This window comes from Lipophrys pholis (genome assembly GCF_963383615.2).
Source record: "Lipophrys pholis genome assembly, chromosome: 21".
Classification (NCBI taxonomy): Eukaryota; Metazoa; Chordata; class Actinopteri; order Blenniiformes; family Blenniidae; genus Lipophrys; species Lipophrys pholis.
The window spans coordinates 11858710-11885898 of NC_137649.1; the positions used below are offsets into that span (position 1 = coordinate 11858710).

General features: G+C 40.2%; 1 protein-coding gene across 1 annotated transcript in view; it reads left to right on the plus strand.

Moving 5' to 3' along the window:
* lama2 (laminin, alpha 2) overlaps positions 1-27189 on the plus strand; it is a 194450-nt gene that overhangs the window by 126346 nt on the left and 40915 nt on the right. The window contains exons 29-40 of the mRNA XM_080490875.1: positions 4032-4208; positions 4535-4720; positions 5011-5129; positions 5557-5674; positions 7290-7442; positions 11311-11435; positions 11839-11925; positions 12791-12984; positions 15543-15685; positions 16784-16882; positions 19781-19892; positions 25649-25811. Coding sequence (XP_080347001.1) covers positions 4032-4208; positions 4535-4720; positions 5011-5129; positions 5557-5674; positions 7290-7442; positions 11311-11435; positions 11839-11925; positions 12791-12984; positions 15543-15685; positions 16784-16882; positions 19781-19892; positions 25649-25811 — 1676 coding nt within the window. The remainder of the gene's footprint in view (positions 1-4031; positions 4209-4534; positions 4721-5010; positions 5130-5556; positions 5675-7289; positions 7443-11310; positions 11436-11838; positions 11926-12790; positions 12985-15542; positions 15686-16783; positions 16883-19780; positions 19893-25648; positions 25812-27189) is intronic.

Consider the following 27189-nt stretch of genomic DNA (forward strand, 5'->3'; position numbering starts at 1 on the left):
AAGCCATACCCTCAAGCGGGAAAAGACTTCACCTGGCAGGATTTGCTCCAGGACTCGATTCCACCGGTGGACCAGTTATTGATCTTGATTACTACCGTGATCAGATCGTCTAATTGCTCCAGGAGTTCCAGAGGAGCCAGGTGGTCTTTGACGGAACCCGCAAGACCAGATCAGAAAGGTGTCAATAAGCATCTCTGCAACAGGAGTCCCAAACTTGATGGCGTAGTCCACTACGCACCGAGTCACCAGGTCTTGGTAAAGCTTAGTAGAGTTTTACACAGGGGGGAATGGCGGCTCCATTTGGCAACAGTAACGTTCAATGAGTTTATTATGAGAGTCAAGTTGTCACGAGCAGGCAAAGGGGTCCACAGGGTGACACATAAATGATAATCCAAATAAGAGCAAAAGGTCCAAACCCAAGAAAGTTCAAAGCCCGGGGAAACGCAAAGAAATTTGTGGGATGTCACCAACAAGGATACAAGAATGGTCTGGCAACAGCCACACGAGGGAAGAGGATTTAATACACTGGGGGGATGGAAGGACAGATAAATCACATTAGGAGAAGATGAGACACACAGAGGCAGGGAAGACAGAAAGGACAAGTGTGCAGTGATGGAGACAAAACAGGTGAGTCCCAAAATAAAACAGGAAGGGAGAGAACAAGTAAGATATTTTACGAGGACACAGAAGGACACCTGACACATTCCAACATTTGCATGAAGGTGGATATTTGGAAAACACAGATGTGGAAATTACATCTCGCAACCTGAAGTCGAAAGGAGAAACATGCAAAAATAACCGGCGCCATCGGGCAGAGTGTCGGCAAGTTGACAATCAGTTTTTGAGGCAGGGTGTTTTTATTAAAGGCCTTCATTGCGGAAACGGTTGCCTTTGGCAATAAACCCTCGTTTCCGTGGCAACGGTAGAGTTTTAGGATGGAGGGTGGCGAGAAGCTTCATTTGAACAAGCATTCACTTCATTTATTGTTGACAGAGAGAGAGAACGAGGGAGAGGGTGGGAGAGCTGGACAGAGAGAAAGACAGGAAAAATGTGAGAGTTTATTGGAAAGAGGGAGATTTTCTCTGAACCACTGAATCGTGAGATTACACTGAGTGGAGTGGGACTCTCCACACACACACACACACACACACACATGCACGCACACACGCACGCACGCACACACACACACACACACACACACACACACACACACACACACACACACACACACACACACACACACACTCATCATATCAGGATACTATACACATACACCATGCTTACATAGTACATAGCTCATTCACATGTCTCCACTACATGGGATTACACGGAGGTGAGAGGAGGGACAGGTGCAGAAACACATCTGATGCCATGAAAGGCTTTTCATTTTTGTTATTCAGCTGTGTGTGTGATCTAATTTCACATAATTAAATTTTCACGCATTATTGTTAAAAAGTAATATGAAGAAAACATAAAGAAATAAATCAACTGTATATAGAACTGAACAAACAAAAACTAGTGTAAGATGTAAGTAGGCCGATTTAAAAAATGTTGGGTTAAGTCTTAACATCTTTGTTGAGAATTTGATAACAATACCACCACACCGTCTTTTATCTGTATTTTTCATTACTTTAAAGTCACTGTAAAACACTCTTATGTGCCATTTCACACATGAATAAACATGTTGAACAAAGTCACACATATTTCACCTTTGCATTTTCATTTCTCTCTCTCATTTTCTGTGAATTACTGGCTGCATGCCATTGTGCACTGCTGTCCTACTGCATTTTATATTATATATAAACACAACAGAAACCCAAGCTTGGACACCAAACTAACATATATCCTCTACCTGGATCATATATCTCTCCCTCAGCTTTTTGTTTTTGATGTTGGGAGGATTGAAAATGCATCTTTACTTAACCGACAGCAGTTTGTTATACTTAAATACATAAAACATATACAGTAAGTTGGTCAAGCTCTTTAATATCCACTAGCTAGTATTTTTTCGTCATTTTAGTAATAATTGAATGAGTTTAGAACTTTTTTTTAAGCACTTTGTTACTGCCACATATGCAATTTAGTTGGCCAAGCAAGAAAAGTGCATGTGAGAAAATCTATTTCTGTGTGTAAATATTAGGAATTGAATTTATTTTAAGTAATAGTTAAAACAGAGATGAGCAGTTTCCCATTTCATGTTTGACTACCTCTCTGTTATACGGCCAATATTGCAGGTCTGCCCAAGCTAACTTAATAGATTTCCAATTTCATCAGCTCATCCAAGAAGCACCCTTCCATAATGTCTCAGATATTATTCACACAATATCAACAGGGCAGGACTTAGAGAGAGAGAGAGAGAGAGAGAGAGAGAGAGAGAGAGAGAGAGAGAGAGAGAGAGAGAGAGAGAGAGAGAGAGAGAGAGAGAGAGAGAGAGAGAGAGAGAGAGAATGCAGGCAGGCCTGAGCAGATGAATCTATTTTTAAATCGGTCCACTCAACCACAACCCAGAGTCAATAATAAACTCTGATATTATTCAAGTAATATTGAGATATCAGCCCTGGAAATAGGAGACAGAGAGGAGCAGAAAGAAAGGGGCAGTTTTTTTCTCCAGACTGTCTGTAATAAGTCAAATATTCTCCACATATGAGAGCAAGAGAATGACTGACACCATTAGTTTGTAGTTCCCCTCAAAAGAAAAATATATACTGGCAATAACTGACCTGACCAGGAATATAAATAGCAACAAAGATCCACCATGAGATCTATGTACAAATAGAAAAAGGTCTTTCTCAAGCCTGTTACACAATTATAGTGTACAGATCACAGCTTTACTGAAGTTTGTAAGCATGATTTAAAAAGAAAAGAAGGCAGATGTTAGCTGTTTTGATTAAACTGCTCGGTAACAGTTCATTAAAGCTCTGAGTGTTGACTCATCTGTGAACAAGCTATAGAAATGCCTCCCAACAATTCAGTTAGAGACTAAAGGTCTGTTTCTCAACACATTGATATACACATATCACCCAAAAGACTATAAATGATTTACCTATTCAAACTCGTTTGAGTGTAGGCAGGAAGGCTAGTTCTAACTCTGGAGCAGGGCATAGATCTATAGTACATAGATCCACATTGATTAGTATGAATTTTCCACAATCCTCTCTCTATGCATCCATGAAATAATCCAGCACAGAACGAAATGGAATCAAAGCTACTGACATTTTCACTTAAAAGAGAAGGGGTGTCAGACTAAATCCATTCGATTCAGATGTCTGGTAAAGTCAACGGGTGATGAGATGGGAACACTCGTTGGACTTGCTATCATTAACCCTTTATCTTTTTAGAAATCATGTTTGGTACATCTGATGTTTCTTCATTTTCCTGTCAAACTAAACACGATAAATCAATAGTGTACTGTATGTTTAACTTTGTTAGTAGACCTAAATGATGCCGCTCATTTGAACATATGAAAAAGTGTGCATACGAAACTAGAACGTCATGCATCAATGTTGATTAACAGATAAGTCATAACTCTACCGTGAGTTTACTAAGTCTTAGCTTTGATATATAAGACATGACATGGCAATGCAGCGTTATAAACTCACCAGGTTTATTATATTTAAAGTAAAACGTTGTGTCAGTAATCTCTACTTTCACAACGTTAAACAAACAGCTGTTAAGCATTTCTGATTTTAACGGTTTTCATATTGTCATACTGATGAGATACTGTGTATGTTGATAAGATTTATACAAATTGAAACAGAAAAATATTGAATATCTCAGTTTGCGTCATTTATCAAAAATGATAAAAGTCAGTTCAAATGAAACAGTGTGGGGAACTGAACTTTTTCCTGCATTCTATTATTTTAGCTACACCTGCATATGGCATCAGAACTCTCGCAAGAAAGATCTCATTGTATAAATGGTCAATTAAGTGTGTTTTTTGATTTTTTTTTTCACAGCTTCCACTGACTTTTATTCTGTACATAACATATAATGATGATCCTGGTAATACTCTGTTCTTGTGCGTGTCCTAGTTGATGCTGAAGCCCGAGCAGACGGTGCTGCCCCTGGTGGATAAATCCAACACTGTGGAAACAAGGAAAGGCGTGAGCTTCCAGCATCCTGAGATCCTCGCTCATGCAGAGCTGGTCACCTCAACTCTCACTGAACCCTACTACTGGAAACTACCAGAGCAGTTCAGAGGTTCTATGGTAGGAAACGCCACCACTACCGCCCCACCCCCACCCTTACCCGAACCTACCACGCTGTGTTCAGTCGGTGTGATGATATTATTTACTTTACCTCTTTTATTCTGTTGATGCTTCTTGAAAGTTCTGCCTTTATTGAATATAATCGTTTATGCTTTTGGTGATACTATGCTGCATTTCTTAGAACATTATCACCACCTGCTGATCAGTGGAGTAGTAGACTGTGTACTTGTGTGTAGGTGTGCATGAGAAAACTGCTCTGCTTCTCAACACCCAGCTAAACATGTATGACAATAAAAACGGTTGGGTTTTTTTTTGTGTTTCTTAAGATCACGGCATACGGTGGGCAATTGAAATATGCAGTCTACTACGAGGCCAGAGATGAAACCGGTCCTTCGTCCTATGAGCCTCAGGTCATCATCAAGGGCGGTTCGAACCACAACGTACTAATGACTCGTCACATCCCGGGACTCCAGATTGGACAGCTCACTCGCCATGAGATCGACATGACAGAGGTGCAGTAGGACTTCACAGGAACGTTTGATATTAATAAAAGTAAAGTAATGTTTCAATAAATACCTACTGTGGCTTAAACTGAATATGTACCGGAGATCATTTTTCCAACCTCAGTCGATCAATGCAAACAGGGTTTATTACAGTAATTGACTGCGGTGGGACAATTGATTTGTCAGTGTGTTTTGTGGTTTGTGTGTGTGTGTGTGTGTGTGTGTGTGTGTGTGTGTGTGTGTGTGTGTGTGTGTGTGTGTGTGTGTGTGTGTGTGTGTGTGTGTGTGTGCGCATACAGCATGAGTGGAAGTTTGCAGATGGCCGGTCCATGACTCGAGAGGACTTCATGGATATTCTGTTCTATGTGGACTACATCCTAATTAAGGCATCTCACGGCAACTTGATGAGGCACAGCCGGTAAAACACACACACACACACACACACACACACACACACACACACACACACACACACACACACACACACACACACACACACACACACACACACACACACACACACACACACACTCTTTATCACAGTGTGACCCACAATTAATTATGAAAGGGAGTAGTTGAATAAAGAATACCTTGTAAGAAACCTTCTCTTAGATTTGTATCTGATGATGTGATAATGAGGTCAGTCTTTATTACCTTCAGTGGTTTTCTCACACTCTCTCCTGCAGTTATCATTGAAATGATTGTTTAGCTCCTTTAAAATGCTGAAACCCAAGCGATGTTACTTCAGAGTTTTGTAATGTTTACAAGGATAGCATGAACATAGAGCCAAATAGCTAGACATTTTTGTTCACGACTTTGTTGTCTTTCTGACTTTTCTCTCCCAGTATTTCAGAGATCAGTCTAACTGTGGCCGAGGAAGGAAGACCAGCTAAAGAAAGTGACAAAGCCCATCAGATCGAAAAGTGCGACTGTCCATCTGGATACTCTGGATTGTCCTGTGAGGTATGCAGAAACATAAAGAAAGGCCTGTGTGCACATGAATTCCTGACAAGGTACAGAGACCAGGAGGTCTAAACAGAGCAAACCACACAGTCTCAGTGTAGTTGCGCCTGCAAATTCCGGCTTCTGTTTTGGCCCCTAATGTATCTTATAAGTTGGAGGTAAACTCATAGATGGGGGGGGGGGAAAGCCACATTGAGAAATAATCACGTTAACACTGCCAGGAGATTTGAAAAAAATGGTCATAATCTGGTTTTTAAAGATCCAAAATTTCAAATGATTTGGTTTCTGTATCCATACGTCTCAAGAAAAGTGCACGGCTCTAGAATGAATGAAAACAAACCATCAGGTGATAGATGAATCGAATGATACCGCTCGATGATTGCAATAACATCAATTTTTGGTGGGCACATTTTACACTATTAACTGAACTCAGTGTGTGAACTGTCGCACCGTTCGGAGCTCACAGGAATGGATACTTTTTGTCTGCTGAAAGAGAAGGAGGAAACCACGGAGGTCACAGACTTGGCTTTCAATAGTGTCTCACAGGTTTCCAATCTTCATTTAGTTCAGACTTTTAAGCTTTTGCAACGGCTTTCAGTCTCTCCTGTGTTCTTTTTTTTTTCTTCTTCTTTCTGTTGCTTTGCTCAGCCAGGATTAGGCCTCACTGAACATCTCCTCCACTCCGTCGTGATTTTGTCAAAGCAATTGACTTTCAGCTGCGTCCAGCTCCTTCACTTAAGCCACAGAAGTCATACAGCAGTGACTCAATCTTTAGTTTAATGAGGATTTTGTAGAGGCGGCTTATGATCCATGGAAGCAACAGTTCTCGGGTAATTCCACTGGACGGTGGTGCCTGAAAGTCATTTAAATATTATTGTGTTAATCTCAAACGGATACAAGGTTTGCCAGCAAACTTTGAGCTTTATTTCCATCCTCTGTTTTACTTTGTTCCCTGGTACTTGATGTGCAAAAAAGCAAATAGGAGTGTGCGTGATTAACGAAGCCAGGGATACAGTAGAGAACACGCCAAAAAGAAGCCAAATAGCAAATTGTGGCTAAACTTAAAGTGTTTGGGTCGTAGAGGGCTCGGCCGACAGATGGCCATTCTATTTGTAGCTGCCGTCGTTGTTAATAAAGTATTTTTAAACGGGCGTTTAGTGCTACCAGAGGGAACAGATGGCTCTTTAAATGGACTCCATTAATTATTACTGAACAGGAGAGAGAGGAAGAGAGCGTTACCTTGCATGTCTGTTTCCGTGCGTGCCTCAATGTTGGCAGGTTTGTGTGCGTGTGTGTGTGTGTGTGTGTGTGTGTACCAGTTCGCAGTAGGTGAGTATGGGAGGGAGGGTGTGTATGTGAGTCTGTGTTCAAAAGTTACTGGAGGGAATAACTCTTAATTGTGTGCGTGAAAAAGAGAGTGGTCAACGGTACCATTCCGAAGTAACGATTGGGGGTAATTATGGGGGTCTCTGTATGTGCAGGAGCACTTTCCAATATTTAGATACGGTGGAGGATTACTGTAAGAACTCCCATTCAGTGAAAGGCAAAACCTTTGCAGTGTTTCTGGTTTTAATCTTCTCTAAATCTCTCCGTGTCGCTCTCTCTTTGTGTGCAGGAGTGTGCTGCAGGTTTCTACCGTCTCCGCACAGGCTCCCTGGCATCTGTTCCAGCGTCCAGCGTGCCCACCGCTGTCGGCATGGGCAGCTGTGTTCAGTGTCAATGCGGTGGGCATTCGTCCACCTGTGACCCGGAGACGTCCATATGCCAGGTAACTGTGTGTGTGTGCGTGCGTGCGTGCGTGTGTGCGTGCGTGCGTGTGTGTGTGTGCGTGTGCCACTGGAGACCCCCATGCAGCCATATGCTCGGAAGAAAAGCTCGGGGTGAAAGTGGTGTGTGTTGGAATAGATGTCAGGTACTGTAATTAGCCCTGCAATAATTAACCACCCCCTGCTTATTCATACGTCATGTAATTTCCTTTCCTCTGGATCCGACCCAAAAACTGAAAGAAAGAAAAAAGCTTTGAGAGAAAAAAGTCCCACTGAAAGATTTCTGATTAAAACTGCTGTCATACAGATTTTTTAAATTTGTCATGGCTGCAACAAATGTAGTCGTGTAGTCATCCCACAAATGCATATTCATTAAAAATGTGGGAATATTGGAAAGGGTCAATTATCACGCTTTCCAGTAGGATATGATTTATTTCCAATAAGCGTTGTTACAAGAAAGTTACACAGTTTTCCTGGATTTCTGTGTGTGGTTCAGTTTTATGTGTATTCTGATATATATTTCAAGGAAGTGGTGGATTCAAGGAAAGAGATAAGTCATATGCTGTACCTCAATATATCATTATCTAATGATGCATTAGTGAGTTCAATTGAATATATGAAAATCCAGACTGATAGCCATGGACTGTGTATACACAGTAAATTCTCAAATCAGTATTGTCACGCAGCTATTCGTTTGTTATAAACTTTGTCCAAAGGACGGATTGTGTTGTCTTTAAGTTTCAGCCACATTTTTTTGTTTACAATTCTCAACACACTAATTCCTCTTTCCTGTTTCCAGGACCAAATGATAATTGTCAACATGTTTACTTCATTTTGTGAAACACTGGCAGAGCAGAACATGATGTAAGGAAGAATAAACAAATAGCCTGAACAGATTCAGTGCCCAGGCGTCAGTAAATTGTGGCTCAACCTCAGAATGTCCTCGGGAGGTGCTAAGTTTCAGAAGAAAATTATTCTTTAAAAAATGCCAATAATGTTGTACGATCTTTTAATTCAGGGACAGTCCAGCAGTGATGTGTAGATTCAGACAGTTGTTAGCACACCCTCGCATGTGTTCTCTCATATAGACGACTATTCATTCCTGGAGCTGCCACTACTTGTGTTGTATATTATTTTTCTGGGTATTGCTCCTCTTGCTATTCCTTTATCGACTCGCTCGATAATATAGCTGCGTTAGGTGCATTGTTCTTCCTCTTCTCCTCCATTGATTTCCTTATTCTCAATTCATCCATTTTCTTCTCTCGTCCACATTCATGTATTTACCCAATCCTAGTCTTCTTTCACCATTTATTTTCCTTGTTTATTTTCCCAACCCTGCTTTACACCCTCCCATTATCATTCCTCCTTTCAGTTTCACCAGCCTGTTTCTCTGTTCACTTGCTTTTTTTTCTGTTTTGTCTTTTTTAATTCCTTTCATTCCCTTCACACTCTCTCTCTGCCTCCCAGCCATTTTTTTTCTTTTTTTTTTTTTCCTCGCCCATTTCTATCTCGCCCTCCATAACAGGGTCATTAGCATTTTCTAACGGAGCGGGTCTAAATTGAAAATGCTAAACGAGTTTGTTTCTGTGGTAATTAGCAGTAACGAGGAACACAGGAAGTTAATGAAAATGACTTGCCTCGTTAAGAGGCAACTTCCTGTTGAACTGATTGAAGTTCCCATTTTCAACAAACAAGCCAAACACATAAGACAGGACCCCGGGGGCTACAAATAGGAGAGAGCTCTCTGTTTGTGTACAGTATGCAATCTAATTCTGTGTGTGTGTGTGTGTGTGTGTGTGTGTGTGTGTGTGTGTGTGTGTGTGTGTGTGTGTGTGTGTGTGTGTGTGTGTGTGTGTGTGTGTGTGTGTGTGTGTGTGTGTGTGTGTGTCTATTATTGAGGTTCGGCGCCTGCATCAGTGAGCAATCGTCTGCGTGTTTCTTGTGTCTCACTCTGTGTACATAGTGTGAAATCTTACTGAATATTGGTGGGAAAATAGCCTGTGTTTTGGTACAGCATTCACCAGAATGCAACTGGGAAGAGATATTGTACTGGAAATATTTTGTATATATTTTCATGTGTCATTGTAGGATCCTGTTGATCCCTGTTACAACAGGTGATTGAAATTCTGCAAATAAATTGGGCATATCAGACCGTCTGCTCCAGAGGAAGGAGGCTTATTAAACTCTGTGACGTGTGCGATCGGACGTGTCAGCTGACAGCTAACCGGCTGCTGGTGTGCATGGTCTCCTGGCACCTCATCACGCAGGAGCGGGGATTCAGCCCCTAAAACCATCCGCTATTGAGCGCAGATGACCACATATCCTATCAGAAAAAGTCCAGCCTTGGTAAAAGTTTACCAGTGCGAAGGCCCAGGCAGGCTCAGAAACTGTGAGCGGTGAAAAGAAATAAGTGATGATGATTTTTTTCCTGCCGCTTCAGTGGCAGCGCTGCAGAAACAGCTGTGATCACACCAGGCACTTCCCAGTCATAGTCTGGATTTATGCATATTAACTAGTTTTTTTTTTTCCTCCTTTTTGTTTTGTTTGTCTCTTGTTAGATGAAGGATTTAAACTCATTAACTTTTGTGTGAACATGTTGTCAAACATGTCACTGGAAGTGTAAATTGTCCAGCCCCAGAGCAATGCCTTTTCAAATCTAACCATGAAAAGTTGTGATGTCGGCTGACAGCCGGTAATAATCACAGCATGCTACTAGTATTTCTACATTTCATCTGGTGGTTTGTGCATCTCCAACACTGGTGTCAGGATGATTGTTCCACTTGCCCAAATCCAGGCCCTTTGAGGGGAGTTTTATCTGTTATCCAGGATCCTGCAATAAGTCTGCCCATCTGTCATCTCTTCTACTAGAAAACAATTAGACAGACTCAGGGAACTGAACACAGCTCAAGGTCAAATTTAAACAAAAAAACAAAACCTGTAAGGGATATGTGAGATTAGTTGATGGATGGATGGATGGATGGATGGATGGATGGATGGATGGATGGATGGATGGATGGATGGATGGATGGATGGATGGATGGAACTATTATATTGTAAATCAGTTTGTAAATCTTTGTGAACAAATATATAATTTTCTCAAAGTTTATTTGGATCGCCATTTGTTTTGGAAACAGAGCTATATTCTCTCTGGGATCCTCAAACATCATTCCTATGCATATATGGCTTGTACCTTGTACATACATCAAATGACACCAACACCAACCATAAATTAAAATATATTCAACATTTGAATCCATTGGTCTCACTATTGTTTAGAAATACACACAGTGAAACATGTCCTCACCTTACCATACTCACTTATACAGATTGCTAAAGAGATTCCAGTCATATCGTTCCATAGAACCATCAAATAGTTTACACAACTGTGATTGTGAGAACTGCGCTGAACTCTGAGATATCTTTACTTTTGATGAGATGTGCATTAGATTTCATCTATTTCAATTCACAGATGTCTATAAACCATTCCCAGATTTCTTTTTGTCTTACTCAAGCAAATCTAGTGCCTCTCTTGTATTGTGCCAGCGGCAATGTTCACACACAACGCGCAGATAACACTGTTACTTAACTTCATTTAATTTAACTTAGAAATTAGCTTGTTTTTTTTCTTCAAAGATGAAAATCTTTTTTTTGGGGGGGGATTAACAGTATGTTTTTGTCGTATCGCGTTACAGCTGCAATCATTAAACAGTGAAATTTTCCATTTCAAGCAACCACACACATTCTATGACCTCAAGCTGTGTGGATAATGATGTACGGTATATTTCAGCATCGGGGTGGCGCTAAAAGTCACAGAGGAGTTAAAGAGGTTGCAATCAGCGTCTTCACAATCGTTATTTGTTGCATTGGCAGAATTGTCAGGACAACACGGAGGGTGATCGGTGTGAACGATGCGCTGCAGGATTCTACGGCGTTGTCCGAGGTTCTCCAGACGACTGTAAACCTTGTGCCTGCCCTCTCGCCCACCCAGCAAACAAGTAAATCTGTGCTCTATATTTCTTCTCTTTTGTGATTTCCCACAATGTGGGAGGGTGATACATCAATGTAAGGCATCGTAAAGATCATTGTCTGAGTGTTTGTTTTTGTTTCTCAGCACTTTTCCGTGTGCTACGGTGGACTAAAGGTGGCAACTTCTGGTGGAAGAGGGCCACAGTCTGCTTTGTTTTCATTGTCTCCAAACACTGTATTTAGTCAATATGTCACCTTGAAGCCCTGAAGAAACCCTGACCTGAGATACTCATATTTAAAAAAAAAAAAGGACACATCTAACATGCAGGACTATGAGCAAGAAGCCCACCTCTGCTGTAAACCGTACTTATGTAAAATGTTTACATATTCCCTGTCTATGGTTTACAAAATAAAGTTTTTTTCTGTTTCTAGTTTCAGTCCGACCTGTGTGACAGAGGGATTTGATGACTATCGTTGTACTGCTTGTCCTGAGGGCTATGAGGGCAAATACTGTGAAAGGTCAGACACGCATGCACTCACACACACACACACACACACACACACACACACACACACAGAGATGAGGTTCCAGCTACAAGTGGTGGACGAAGGTTTCAAAATACCAAATCCCAAATGCTGTGGATAACAACTTGGATGATTAGAGCATGAGAGTGATTGTAGCTGGAGTGAAACCAGTGATGCAGGCGATCAGTACAATAAGAAGACTAGAGAGAATACACTCAAATATATAAATATTTCTGTAACCGCGAAATACAAAGCAGCATGGCAAAGTAGCATTGTCGAGCACGTGTGCCAATAAAGTAACAATGGCCAATAATATAATCACTTCCAGGAATGTAATGATTATGACCATTTTGAATATAATGAAGCTAATAATGTAAAAATGTGAGAATAATGTAATAAAATAGTCAAATATATTTTATAACCAAAATGTGCTGCAGAGTATATGAGGATGACAACTACGGCATCTACTGTACCTATATTTATGAAGAAATCTCTACAAAACCTAAAAAAAGCATTTTAATTCATTTTTACAGTTTTAGATGCAGTTATTACATTTTGAATGAATTCTTCGTATCCAAATGCCAAAAACTAGAATATCTATTGTCATGTGATTACATTTTTGACTTTATTACATTTATAATGGCCAAACGTATGAACACATTGGAAATTATTAACATTATTTGCCATGATTACATAATTGGTTGTTTTAATCTTAAACACAACATAATAAAGGTTATATTTGGACCAATACGGTTTTAACAATGATTAAAAAAACAAAAAAAACAAACCGAACAAAAATCCAAACTGTGGTGTTATGATGTGGTATTGACCTCTCTTGTCTTCACCTCTCACATCTTAGGTGTGCCACTGGTTACCATGGCAACCCCAGGATGCCCGGAGGTCGCTGTGAGGAGTGTAAGTGCTCCTTGTGGGGAGCGTTGCCGGGGCCCTGCGACCCTGTCACGGGCCAGTGCCGTTGCAGGGCCGGAGTATCTGGATTGACGTGTGACCAGTGCATGGGAAGGCATGTGTGTGGACCATTTGGAATCATCTGTAAGACTAACACACGTTGTTGCACTCATTGTTTTTCACCTTTTTTCTTTAAGTTGTTTAAATAGTATTACAAAAATGTATTTAAAGAACAAAGAGTCCAGTTTTCTAGGAAATGTGGCTACAATTACGAATCCCCTGTAATTTGCCCATTGTGCATGTGCAGACTACCAGAGAGGCCTGTGCAGGATTTGACGTTAACACAGATGATGCCACTGGGCCATTTAAACATCCATGACTGATTAAATCCATCTTGATCTGCAGTCGATCTCCATGTAAAGGTGGAATACTGTTGAATGAAGCTCTTAAAGAAGAGATGTGCGATCCAGGATGCATACCTACACATTTTGCTTTTTGTTATAATAAGCGAAAGTAAATTTGACATTTAAATTATAAAAACCGTCATGTCTGAGCGCAAATGCTTCCACAGAAGCAGCCCGCCATAGCAGCTCATGGTGCCACTCTTCACGAGCCCTACAGACATCCTTCGTGCCAGTTTATTTCCTCTTGTCACCCGACGTTGTGATTTTTACTTTATTTTTACAATGAAATGCAAATGAGCAGTCACAACCCCCATTTCTCTAGTTGCCACGGGAGACAGAAGGTGGCAGAAGTCAGATTCAAGTCATTTAGAAAATAATTTCAATGTCATTTGGAGCTAATTTAAACTTAATATGACCATAATGGCAGGGCCAATTTGGTGCCATTAGCATGTCGAGAGGTAAGTGTGTGCGAGCGAGTGAGAACACAGAAGAAAAGGTTGCAAGACAGAGGCTGATGTGAAATTGCTGCCGTCCGGTCAGTGACGAAATTGCTTGCTCGGGTCTTTATGTGTTCAGACACAAAGCGTGTGTTCATAAATTGGTAGTGCGCCATGCACCTTGACACCAAAGCGCTCGCCTCTGCATCCAGACAATAATCATGAGTCCTGATGGTTCACACAGAGTGGAGTGATCGTACTGCTGTTCACTTGTCGAAGAGTGATTGCACTCCACTCCTTCTTTTTTTTTTTTTCCTGTACTCCGGCCTTTTATTTTTTCCTCCATCAGATCAGATGCTTCTGAGCACTTATGGAGTCTGCAGGTCTCACATCTGCTGCATAGCATCATTTGCATTTGAATGCCAGCATATTTTTTTAAAGTGTTGCTATGATCTACATTATTAAATGTTTCCATCATAAACAGAAGAATAACACCAAATTCTTAACGCGAGCATGAAGTATAGTAAAACATGAGACTAGGATATGGCTAAACAGATCTTAAAATGCCCAATGCCCTGGTTTCCTCCCACATTCCCAGTCCAATAGCGCTTGTTTAATTGGTGACTGTAAAATTTCCCAAAGATGTGAATGTGATTGATTGTCTGCTTCTCTGTGTTTGGCCACAATGAACCTAAACAAGATAAAGCAGAATAGAATGTGGATGGATGATAGACAATGGGACAATGTGGAATAATTACATCATTTTCATGCTGCAACAAGTTGCTTATTTTTTGCTTTCCATTTACTCTAAAGTGAGGTCGGGTTAAAGAGTCCAACATGTCAATTTCAGCAGTCAGTTAAATCATCTGAATAAAGCATCTCACCAAACTTTGTGTAAACGCCTCGGATGTGGAGAAACTCAGGCCTGCCTTGCCAAATACTTCAAGTGAAAGGCAACCAAGTGGCACCAGGGCAATAACAGAGAAGCTTTTTGTGAGACATCACAGCTCGTTCTCGTGCAGTACAAGATGTTTTCACATATTGTAGAAGTTAGTGAATACAGTGAGATCCTTGAATGGCTTGAATTTGACAAGTAGCTATTTACTCCCACGTACAATATACTCCCCGTCTACTGTTTATGTGTTTGCATGAGGCGACATGAATGCTTTGGTTTGTTTCCACCTTCTGCTTTTGTCAGAGATTGATAGAGTAGAAACGTTTTTTTCTTTTATTTAATTCATCTTTGATTTCCCTTGTCAAAAATTTTAATTTGTGCAATAAATCAGCCGCGGGCTACAGAAGGGGAAAGAAAATTACATGCACACATGATACAGAAAAATGTGTGTGTGTGTGTGTGTGTGTGTGTGTGTGTGTGTGTGTGTGTGTGTGTGTGTGTGTGTGTGCGTTTTGGTGAATTCCCTGGTGTGTGTGCGAGATTGTCGATGTGTGTGTGTGCGTGTGCTTTTAGCCTGCAGTGTGTGCTCATAATAGGTGCTTTTGCCTCTCTGTGCTGAATTTCATGCATGGGCAGGCCTGTCTTTTTGATGCCAAAACCACTTAAACACAAACACACAAGCGGCCGCCACGGTCACATGCTGACGTGTTCACGAGCTCCCCTACAAAAACATACCGACATACACCCAGAAATACTTATTCTTATTCCATTTTGCTTAGTCACAAGTCATCTAAGAAAGTCCACACACACACACACACACACACACACACACACACACACACACACACACACACGCTCGCGCAAAATAAAATGCTTGCTGACTTTGTAAACGTGGCAAATGAATGGAGCCGGCCTCATTACACTCTGCCCGGTGTGTAACTGTGTTTTCATTGGTCTCTTCTCCAGCCTGTGATGACGAGTGCTCCGGTTTGCTCATCAGTGATATGGACCGCTTGTATCGCATCATAAGTGAAGTCACTCTGACCACGCCCCTCCCACCACCTTATAAGGTGTTGTACCGCTTCGAGAACATGACGGAGGAATTAAAGGTAAAACGACAAGATCCCTTTTCAACTCATCTCTGTAAATGATCGAGAAGTTAGATTTTTTAACGGTTTCCTTGATATGATGTCATAAATTTGTCTCTGATGCTGGATCGTCCATTTCCATATTTACCTTTTCACAGTTCTGAGTGTCATGCTTGATTACAAATCTTTTTTTTTTTTGGGCAAAGTTATTGAAACAATTTGTAATTGACATCTGGTTGAAATAGTCGAGTACTTTTCTACCTTTCAACAGATGTTCATCAATATGACTCTCGAGCAAGAATCAGCTCTCTGTCATATGTTGAAAACACTGCAGTGTTTTTCCTTTCTCTTGTTCATTGACCCACAGTAGTGACCTATTCCCTGCTATAAGACATCAAAATTGCAAGCTTCCATTTCCAAGCCGGCTTCTCACCCAAAGAAATTAAGCATAACTCATAATCTTGTGTTCATGAGTCACGGGGATGAGTGGGACGTTTTTAGAGATCTCGCCAAAGCAGATTTGAAGTCACTTAACATTGCAACATCTGTGTATTTACATAAGAAATTATTTTTTTCTTAATTGTGCACCCTGTAGTAATCATTAATGTTATTAGCCGAGCCGGCTCCAAAACCAGCATTAGTTCAAATATGGGAAAGTGGTAGATTGACCTAAAAATCATCCAAATTAAAAACAGTCAAATTGATACTGTAATTTTTCTTACTACAGTTTGAGCTTCTACGAGAGAAAACACGTCATGAATATATCTTAAAGTTATATATTAAAAACCTATGAAATAGTTTCCTGGCTGCTGCTCTTCTCTTCATTAGCACACAAACACTTTAGTACAGAACAAATATCATTGGTAAGTTTTTGTTATGAGCTTTGTTGTTATATGTCTTGGTAAAGTGTTTAAATACATCCCTAAATGTGAGTCCATCAGTTATCAGATGCATTTGCTGTCTCGTTCTGTTGATTCCTCTTCCTCGCCTCTTGCCCTCGCTTGCTCGTCTTCTTCGTTTCAGCTCTTCCTCACACGGTTCAAAAGCCGAGCCCTGGGGCCAAAATGAGTCAGACGTTTCTCTCTGTAATTCCTTCATCCCTCTGTTTCTCTCCTGCAGCACATGCTGTCGCCTCAGAAAGCTCCTGAGAGATTACTGCAACTGGCCGACTCCAACCTGGGATCTCTGGTCGTGGAGATGGACCAGCTACACAGCAGGGTACAAACCCCTTCAGAATGTTTTCCCCGACTCGACTTTAGTCTCTGTCATTGTCTGCCTTCCTCCCTTCCTTTATCCATCTTTTATTCTTTTTTCTCTGCCTGTCTGCGACAGAAGAAATGGAGTAAATGTAGACGGTGGCAGACTCACACTGCAGAGACTCCAGTCCTGTTTTACTGGCACTGTTTAGTTTACAGAGTTAAAGAAAATATAGACATTTTCAGATTAATGTGGGTATCTTTGTTTTTGTTTTTTACGAAGTTAAATTAGGTGTCACTGTGGTTTGTTCACTTTATTTTTCACTTTTAAAGCTGATTAGTTTGCACAGGTGCAATGCTTTGACTGTATTTTACTGCTGTTTTTCTTTTCTGTATTCTGGGAACCAGAGAAATTGTTGACAAATACATTTTACTAAGAGATCTTTAAACTGCTCGTTGTGGTCAGTTGGCTTATAAACCAATTCAATAAGACGAGACGAAGTGAGGACAGGAATCCGTCGTGTTGAGTTTGGAGATCAGATGCCTGTGATGACAGCAGCGTTGTGAGGTGACCCAGATAAATGCTCAGACAAGTAGGACCCTCCAGAGTCTGGACACTGGTGGAAAGGAGTGGTACATGACTGAGGGAGGAATTACCTGACTCTTTGTTTGAAGTGATGCTCAGGAGAAAGTGGGGTGTATATCAGAGGTTTTAGAGGGCGGAATTTTAATGGACCGCGTAGGATTTTGAAGGATGTGAAGCAGAGCTGATTGGTTTTGGCTGCACACACAGAAAGATTGCCTGATGCGGAGTATTGACTACGGAATTGACCGGGAATGCATGGAGCGAACTCATTTTCAGTTCAGAAGCCGCATCCAGTCAGAGTTGATCTTAAGTGGGCCTGACCAGAAAAATGTAAGCACATAAACTTATAAATAACAAGTACAAATGTTTCTCTATAAGTGCAGAGAACTACAAGTACATTCTACAAAAAGTTCCTATTCAATGCACTCACAGCTTTATGAAGGAGCTAATATTTCTTTCATGACAAGTGAAATCCTCCAGGCCAATTAAAAGCCTGTCGCCTGTGATTCTGCAGCCTTCGGCATGAATGTTTTCACAAACACGCCCTCCTAGTATGGATTCGATGCTAATGTAATTTTGCCCACACAACATTAGCCACAGCTCTCACTGCAGCAACTTGCAGCAGTTAGTTATTTAGTTCTAAGTCTCAGTGGCATGTCTGATAATAGAACTAAATCAGTGGACATAGTTGGAACAGCCGTTATTTGTAATGGAAAATAACTCGACCTTTTGGCGGGCTGGCTTGGATCTAAGAGACCATTGCCCTGGTCTGCGGCATGAAAATGTTAACCTATTAAGGACTCCAGTGACAGAATGGGAATGTCCCGATATGGCTTATTGAACTTTCACTTTAAGCTTCATAACAGTATTAGTTGATTTTGTACATTAATCATGCATTTTAATACATACCTCAGAAGCCTACTGTCATAAAAAGACTTTAATGCCTCTGGATTAGTAATGATTTGGTTGAATGATACAACATTATTTACTGTAGACAAGAAGATCGCTGTCTAGGTACAGGTTTCCCTTTCTAAAATTACACAATTTGTGAATCAGTGTCTTGACTAAAGACACTTCAATACATTCAACGAATAACATAGTGATTTAACTGCCAACCTCACCAACTGAGACATAAATAGTTTATCTGAAAGTTAAACTCTATGGCTGTGACTCTGGCTTTGACGGGGCCTACTTAAACTTTGGATTAATACTGTGAATCAACATCATTCTAAATAAACAAATATATAAAATAAGTATTGCTAAATGGTCAAATTAAAGTTTTCACTTGGTAAAAGCTCCTAGTGGTCCACCAAAAGTAATACTAAATCATGAATCTAGTTAGGTCTCCTTCAATACATTGAATTGTAACACAAAAGTACTGAAACAAATATTTATTATATTTTTTGGGGAACAAATTTTAGCATGATATACCTCAACTGATAATGAAGGTTGCTCTATAAGACTGTGTGGTAAGTTAAAGGGTGCGATTCTTCTAATAAATAAAAAAAGTGATATTTCTAGCTGCATTTCCGAGTTCTGGTCAATCTTAGAAGGAAGACTTCCTATAGACATAAAGAGAGTGTCCTCTTCCATGGGAGTTTCTATAGATAATCACAGAGTACCACAACATGCTCGAAGGGGAGGGTATGAAGATGTGATAATTCATTTTTCATTTACAACCTGTTTTTGTGTCTTGCATCCAGTCTAAGTCCATAAGTGTCATCTGTCCTATACGGAACATACACACTCTTATCTTAAACTCACTTTTCATTTCTCCAACTTACAATTTTTACAGTCACTGCTGTCTGTAAGAGGAGTCGACCAAAAATAGAAAAAAAAAAAAAAAACACTTCTCGAGTCGAGGAGGTCTACAAATGCCAAGTGGAGAAAAATAACACTCACAGTCATCCTGTCAAGCTACAGCCTTTTAGGAGCTGAAGTCCTGACATTTGTTGACAGCAATGCTATCTCCCACACCCCATCACACGCACACACTCCCACCAGCTAAAAGTGATATAGCATGGTGTTGTCAAACCACAACCATAATCACCTGAACTGTGCGTGCGTGCGTGGATCCTGTTGTGTGCCCGCATGTGTTTTAAAATGTGTTTTGTGTCTGTCTTATGGTCCTTTGTGTATGTATAAGCATGTGTTTGTAAGTCATTCTTTTTTTCATATTTTCCCTTAAAGTATTGATAGGATTCATGTATTTCTCTCTTTGTTTCAGATTTTATTATTTATTTAAACATTTTTTTTACCTCCTGTCCTTCACGGAAGTCAATATGTTCACTTATTTAGCATTTGTTCATTATTTCATAATGTGTTTGTGTGCAGGCCACTAAGGTGTCTGCAGATGGCGAGCAGGTTGAGGATGATGCTGACAGGATTCATAAAAGAGCCGAGGACCTGGAGCTTTTCATCAGAGACACGCTGCTGGGAGCGAAAGGTAGCAGAAATGAACACCACCTCTCCTCCATTAGCTGCCTCCATATCTTTGCCACCTGGGACTCCTGGATTTATCGGTCTCCTGTCTCACTAATTTCATCTGTCATTAGAGTACATTGCATTCTATTACTTTTTATTAAATGTAAGGTATCCCAGCGGGAAATTTAGTGTATTACATTACGGGAAGATGGAAAGAAAGAATATGAAAAAGGTGAAAGAATTTCTAATGAAATTGAATAATTAAGATGATGGATTTGAAAAGGGAAAAATCTGAATTTTAACAAAGAGGCAGCCCTATTCAAAATGACAGTTGAATTAGATTGAAAATAATTACCTTGATAAGAATAACATCATTAATATTAAGACTTGTTCAGGTGTTAAGCCCCAAAGTCCTTCAAAACTGGAGACTTTCAGTGCAATTTCTTTCCTCATTTTTAGCCGGTCTACTCTGATATTGAGACAGCTTAAACCTGCAACTATCTCCTTGTTAGCTCACTAATGGAGAACATAGTTCAAACACAGAGGCTGATGGGCCAGTAGCCAGCTGCCTGCACTCTGTGCCAGCTGCTGGTGCAAAGTGCTGCCTGAACAATAAAGAGAGATCCAGCAGGTTGCAGCATCACTAACCATGATGATAACGAGTCACCCACAAAGATAATAGGGTGCAGTGACTCCTTTTGCTTTATTCTGCTCTGCAGCTAGTATGTGCCAGTTTCATGTGAGGAGGATTTTACACGGAAGAGAAGAGACCACACAAGCGAAACTCTGCTGGCCCAAGTTTGCATATATGGTTGAGGGAATTACTTACTCTGACACAGATAATGTCTATTAGATTGCTCCTTATTTGGCAGGTTTCCGCAGCTGGTCTATTGCTCCGTAGACTCGTATGTCCTTCCTACATATATCTGAGACGACCTCAAATGATTTCTGTATATCATCAAAACAAATACAAAACGGCGCAGTTACAATGGTTATGACAGACATATTGAACACTTCCTCATCATATGTCATAAATAGATAATAATTGAATGGCAAAGCAATGTTAATAAAATAGTATTAACTAACATATTTATTACTAATAGTGTATTTTCACTGCAAGTGAAGACGTAAGTCTATGTGCCACCATGATGGTCACATACATCATGCAGCAGATAACATAGCTCTAATGTTGTTCTGTCTGATGACTTTAAAACTCTTATTGGCTTTTGTTTTTGATACATTTCCAAGTGTGGGTTTTATTTTCGTGGTTAAACTGTCACTATCATCATGACTTTCTGCTCATGAAAGTCCTGCATAAGAGCTCTTCATGCTCTCCTGTTTCCTCTCACAAGTCCAACAACAGGGATTTGGTGATGTTTGTCTTAATTTACCTTTTATTTAACCAGGTCAGCTATTAAGAACAGATTCTTACAATGGAAACCTGGCGAAAGCCAAGCACCCTTTGAAGGAAATGGGAATCGGGTCAAAAGAAACAGTGTGCAGAGCTAAGACTATCAGGTATAATCATATAAAGAAAGAAAAAAATGTAGAATCATACATGATGCAAAACACACAAGAAACCTTGTAGCAGAAAGGTAATAGGTCAGGAAGGAGTCACACGTGTATCAGTGGGAATGTACGTCGAATTCTGACTTGGAAATCAAATTTTCCAGTTTTAATGTTTTGTTTATTTTTTATTTTTTTTTACAGAAGACGGAAAGCTTTTTTAAACCACAGTTTTGTTTTTTTATTCAATGTTATGACAATAATCGCTCCTAACAGCTTCTAATTTTAATACGAGTTCTAAATAATGTAATAAAGGTGATTTGTGGTTTTGTTGGCTTCAAAGTACAAGATGAGTTTCTTTACAGATTTTCAGGTTTATACACACACGCCAAACTTTATTTTTTAACTCATGTGCACATATATGCGGTACGTTAAGTTTCTATAACGAGCGGATATTTCTCCAGTCATCCTCAGTATCTTATCATCGGTGCCGCTGCAGAGCCTCAATCTTTTGTCACATTAACTGAAGCTGTTTGACCAGCCTGCGATACGTTTTTCTTCTGTGACACGAAAGAACAAAACACGACATGACTGTGGTCTGCCAGGCGCTTTTAGTCTTTTTGTGCTCTGTCCTTCTGTGTGCACAGATCAGGACCTCCTCTGAACATCTTTAGTTCAGAGCTTCAGCGTCGAGGTCACGCGGGTCATTTGTTCATGGGTTGGTCAAGCTCTTTAGTTACTGTAACATCTCGCAGCCTATGTTGTCGCCACATTTCATCCCTTTGAGCTTCAAAGATAATCCATCCATCTTTTATACGGCTTTGTTCAACTCAGGGTCACAGGTTGCCTTAGTTGATCCCCACTGAATACTGACACAGGCATGATACACACGGGAAAGATCACCGGCCCATCAATGGGTAAATACACGCCGATAAAACAACCACACACATTCAAATTCACACCTACAGGCATTTTGGGGTCACCGATTAATTAGCCTCTGCTGCTTTATGTTTTGACTGTGCAACTGAGATAATCGAAATACCCAGAGAAAACCCACACACGCACTTGGAGAACATGCAGACTCCAGGCAGAAAGGCCCCCAAACCCAACGTCTTCCCAATGAAACCCTTAAAGATAATAGCATGGTTGGCCTAAACAGTTAACACGTGCACTCAATGATGAGACTCTTGTTAAAAACCTCATTCGAGTTAGAAACAACACTAGATAAGAATTGTCTTAGGAACCATTTCCATAGGCTGAGCAATTCCATCACCTCTTTTCTGTGCTGAGTGAAAATCCAGGCTTGAAAGTTACTGGTTTAATGCAGTAAAACACTTGGACATTATAAAAAGAAGAAGAAAGTCATTCTGCAATTCCATTACAAGTAGCAAACCTTCATTTGAGAATTGAATTTCTATAGCAAATAAGTAAGATGTTGAGATCAGAAATTATGCTCGGTGGGAATAGTGATGCTATAGATTGTATGTATTCTAAATCCTGGACACCTCTCCCTTCTGTACTTAAACTGAGCAGTAAATCCATCTTTTTGTGATTTTTCTTTCCTTCTGCAGACTGAGGTTGTAATAACAGCAGAGCTCCATGTAAAGCTGTGAAATTCAAATAATTACTTATTTTTTTCTAGCTTCTTGGATGAAAACAAAGTTACCAAACCAACACATTCATACTGGCTGTGATGAAACTGGCCCGTCCTGTTTACTGCTCGATCTCTGGCCCTTTGCCGAATAACCGTGCGAGTGTGTGTGTGTGTGTGTGTGTGTGTGTGTGTGTGTGTGTGTGTGTGTGTGTGTGTGTGTGTGTGTGTGTGTGTGTGTGTGTGTGTGTGTGTGTGTGTGTGTGTGTTCATCTCAGAGAGGAAAAGAGAGCGACTGTGTTGTGGCTCAGTGGATGATTGAGAGTAGCAATTAGAGACTTAATTAGTGGCTATCACAAACACACACACCAGATACACAAGCACTGATCCCACTGTGCACAAATTCATGCAACTGTGCACACACAGACACACACAGACACACATAATGAGGCAAAAAAATACTGTGCACACTTTACTGTGTGTGTGTGTGTGTGTGTGTGTGTGTGTGTGTGTGTGTGTGTGTGTGTGTGTGTGTGTGTGTGTGTGTGTGTGTGTGTGTGTGTGTGTGTGTGTGTGTGTGTGCGCGCACTCCTGTGTTTACTAGATACCATAATATAATTCCATCCACGTTTTAAGTGTTTAATTGGCTTTTAAATCCTACTATGTAATTATATGGCTCTGACACACACTTACGGACTCATAGATATTCATATTCTCACACACACACACACACACACACACACACACACACACACACACACACACACACACACACACACACACACACACACACACACACACACACACACACACATATACACACACACGCACACACAGTACAGCTGTTCATTAGCATGATGGCTTTACTTCTGTCTTGGCTCTAATCACATCGTGTTTACATTTCAGATGAGAAGAAATATTAAATTGCAACAACCACACACGCACGCACACACACACACACACACACACACACACACACACACACACACACACACACACACACGCACACACACAAAGACATTCCCATCCATCCACCCACTCATGCACCTACAAACACATACGCACGCTCTTTAAGTTTCAACTTTAATCATATCCTGTTTACATTTGAAATGAGAAAGCAATGCACCATCACTGCATATACACAAACAGCTTGCTGCGTGCACATACACATGATGGAAACGAACACACACACTGCCTGTCCCCCCTCGTCTATTTTGCGCTTGCAGACAGATACACACTCCTCATTAAGTCGCTGCAATTTGAGTATTATTCAACTGAGCCTTGGAGTGTTTTAGTGCAGTTTCATCATTGATTGGTTTGAGAATTCACTGCCTTTAATTTGATAAAAGGAGGGCAAACATGAAGTCTGCCAAAATCACCGGCTTTGAATGGTGTTAAAACAGATCACAAGCTTCTGTGTGTCTGTCTGATCCTCAGCATGTGTAGCTTCCTAAATGAGTGAAGATCAAATGCCAAGACTGAGTGACTGGGTCTACAGTAACTGAGTGCAGAGACACAATAGCCATGTATATTTGCTTAGTGGTTTTATGTCTTTATCAAATACTCAATTTCTGCACCCTATGCAATGTTACGAGTGCACCAATATCCATTTAGTGGTTACTGCTACCGGAGACAACTACGTATATTTTTAACTATATTAATGTTTTTTCAATTGATTTATTGTGAATTTTGTGCCGCGTATTAAATCACATACACACAAATCACAATATATTTTGGTCTAAACAGACAGTCTAAACAGGTGCATATGTTCCATCAAAATGGAGAATTTATAAAGGAATGCCTCCACAGATATTAATCTTTTTTTCTTTTCTTTTTTTAACTTTATTGACTGTTTCAATCCTCAGTTAATCTTTGTCACTTCAGGTATTTTTCTTTGGGATTAACGGCACACTCTCACAGTTTTGTGTGGTATCCAACAATCAGCTAACAGGCTCAGTAATGGCAGTGGAGCATTGATTGCTTTGAGATTTCACTGCGTTTAATTTGATTTAAAAAAAAAAAAAAAAAAAGAGGGCAAACAGGTCATCACTGCTTTTATCAGATGAAAAATACACTCCTGTGTTCATATGTCGCGTCCATCAATCAGCTAAAGGGCTTAGTGGTGGCATGTGTGGTTAGAAATAACATTTTACGTTCAGATTATTGGAAAAAAAAAGTATGTCATTGATAAATCAAGTAATTGTTTGTCATGTAAACTGTTAATAACTGTCAACGCTCAATAGATTTTCTGTTTCTTTGAGTTTGTTCGCTTTAGTTATTTTTATCACTGACTTTACATGATCTACATTGTCAAACTGTTAATCATTTCCAACAGCTGGAGGTAATGTTCTTCTGGGACAAAGACATTTTGAAAATGTAATCAAACTTTTGAAGTATCTCAAAGTCGAAAAAGTTTATAAATGGAGTTAAATAGACCCATTTAAGTACCTTAAACAAAAAGCACAATAGTAGCAAAAAGGTTTCTAGGTTTGTGCACCTAGATCTATTCAAAGTTTTAGTTAACACAAAGTTCAACTCTTTCCCAGTGGAATTCTAAAAAAAGAAGAAAAAAAAAAGAAAGAAATACAATACATGTTTTTAGTGGTTGTATAACTGCACGAACACAATATGTCCGTCTGCAGTATCTTCACAGCAGTTTCTCCGTGCATCTGTGTGCCCAGACCTCCAGTTGAAGGCCGGCGAGTTGAACCAGACTCTGGCGCGGAGAGATGGAGCTCCAGACAAAAGCCTGAATGAGATGAAGGACGAGATCCAAGCCATGCTAGCTGAGATGAGAAAACGACAGCTGGGTGGGAAGAAAGGCATCGCAGAGGAGGAAAAAGGGTAAGGGAGATCTCTATCACACACACACACACACACATACAAACACAAGTCATGCATCCCTCTCCCACAGTCAACTGAAACACAGATTTTGGAAAAACTTGGCAAACAGACCTTTTTTTTTTTTTTTTACCAAGTTAATTATGTTTCGACCATAGATGTTAATTTCTTAATGAATTGAGTGAAAATATGCCCGGAATTGCATTAGATTGTTGATGATTGTTAGTGTACGTAATTTGCTTCATTGGCTCGTTTACACGAAACCAATATTTGTCAAATGGTTATTCACATGTCACCACACACCACCTGTTTGTTCGTTTGTCGTATGCTAAATGCGTTGCGTACAGACGCAGCTTTGCCTCCTGAGATTTTGATGGCATGATTACTTACTGGATTTTTCATTCAATGGCAGTGTTTGCCACGTTCTTCGCATTTTTTCTCACCACTTATTTTCTGCCTTGCATGTATCTTTCATGGTCAGGTTGTATTCTTTCCTTGTGTCATATATCTAATTGGCTAATTTTCATATTTTGGACGATGATGCCTGATGAACCTCTTCATTTCTCTGTTCTATTTCCTTTTTCCTTATGTCGATTTCCTTTTTATCACAGTTCAATCCAGAGCTCTGCATAGTCTTCTTTGGGCAATTACTGCGCAATTAATAGTGTTCAGAGTGATATTTCAAGAGTCAGACTCTTGCCTCAGTTACATATAATTAATTTGCAAACACAAAGAAAAGAATAAAACTCTGTGAATGCACAAAATGCACCCTAAGTTACTAAGCAGCACAACACAGCAAAAGATATATGATTTGTGTTAAATTGTGCAAAACCAATAGTACTTTGATTGCTTTCTTTCTTTGATTTCCTTTTTCATGAAGACATCAGGAGTAAACACCTTCCAGTGAGCTGATTGCTACATATCCTACAGCCATAATTTTCTGTTATTTCTCTGGTGTTTCGACTCAGTTTCTCGCTTTGACTCACTTCCGCGCTATCAAAGCTTTGGATGGAGTTAGTGAGCTATTCTCTGCATCCCTCCTCCGCCGCCCCCTCCCTCCATGTCGGTTTCTTTCAGCAGAAAATGTTGACAAGGTCGATGAGTTAATTAAAAGTATCACCGAAGGGGCAGAAACAGAGAAAGACATAAAGACACAAATACCATGTAGCGAGGAGGGAAGTCACAGGGGGAGAGCAGAACAACTGACAGATGGACGGAAAGCTGCAGCAGCAAAGCCTGTGAGAAAGAAAAATGGAGACAAAGAGAAATCACCACTGCCTTTCAATGACTTGTCTGTCAGCCTGAAGTTGATTATTTGACTGAACCCTGAGGGGAGATTTCCTCTGTTGCAGCAAAGAAAAACACACGTAAAATCAAATGC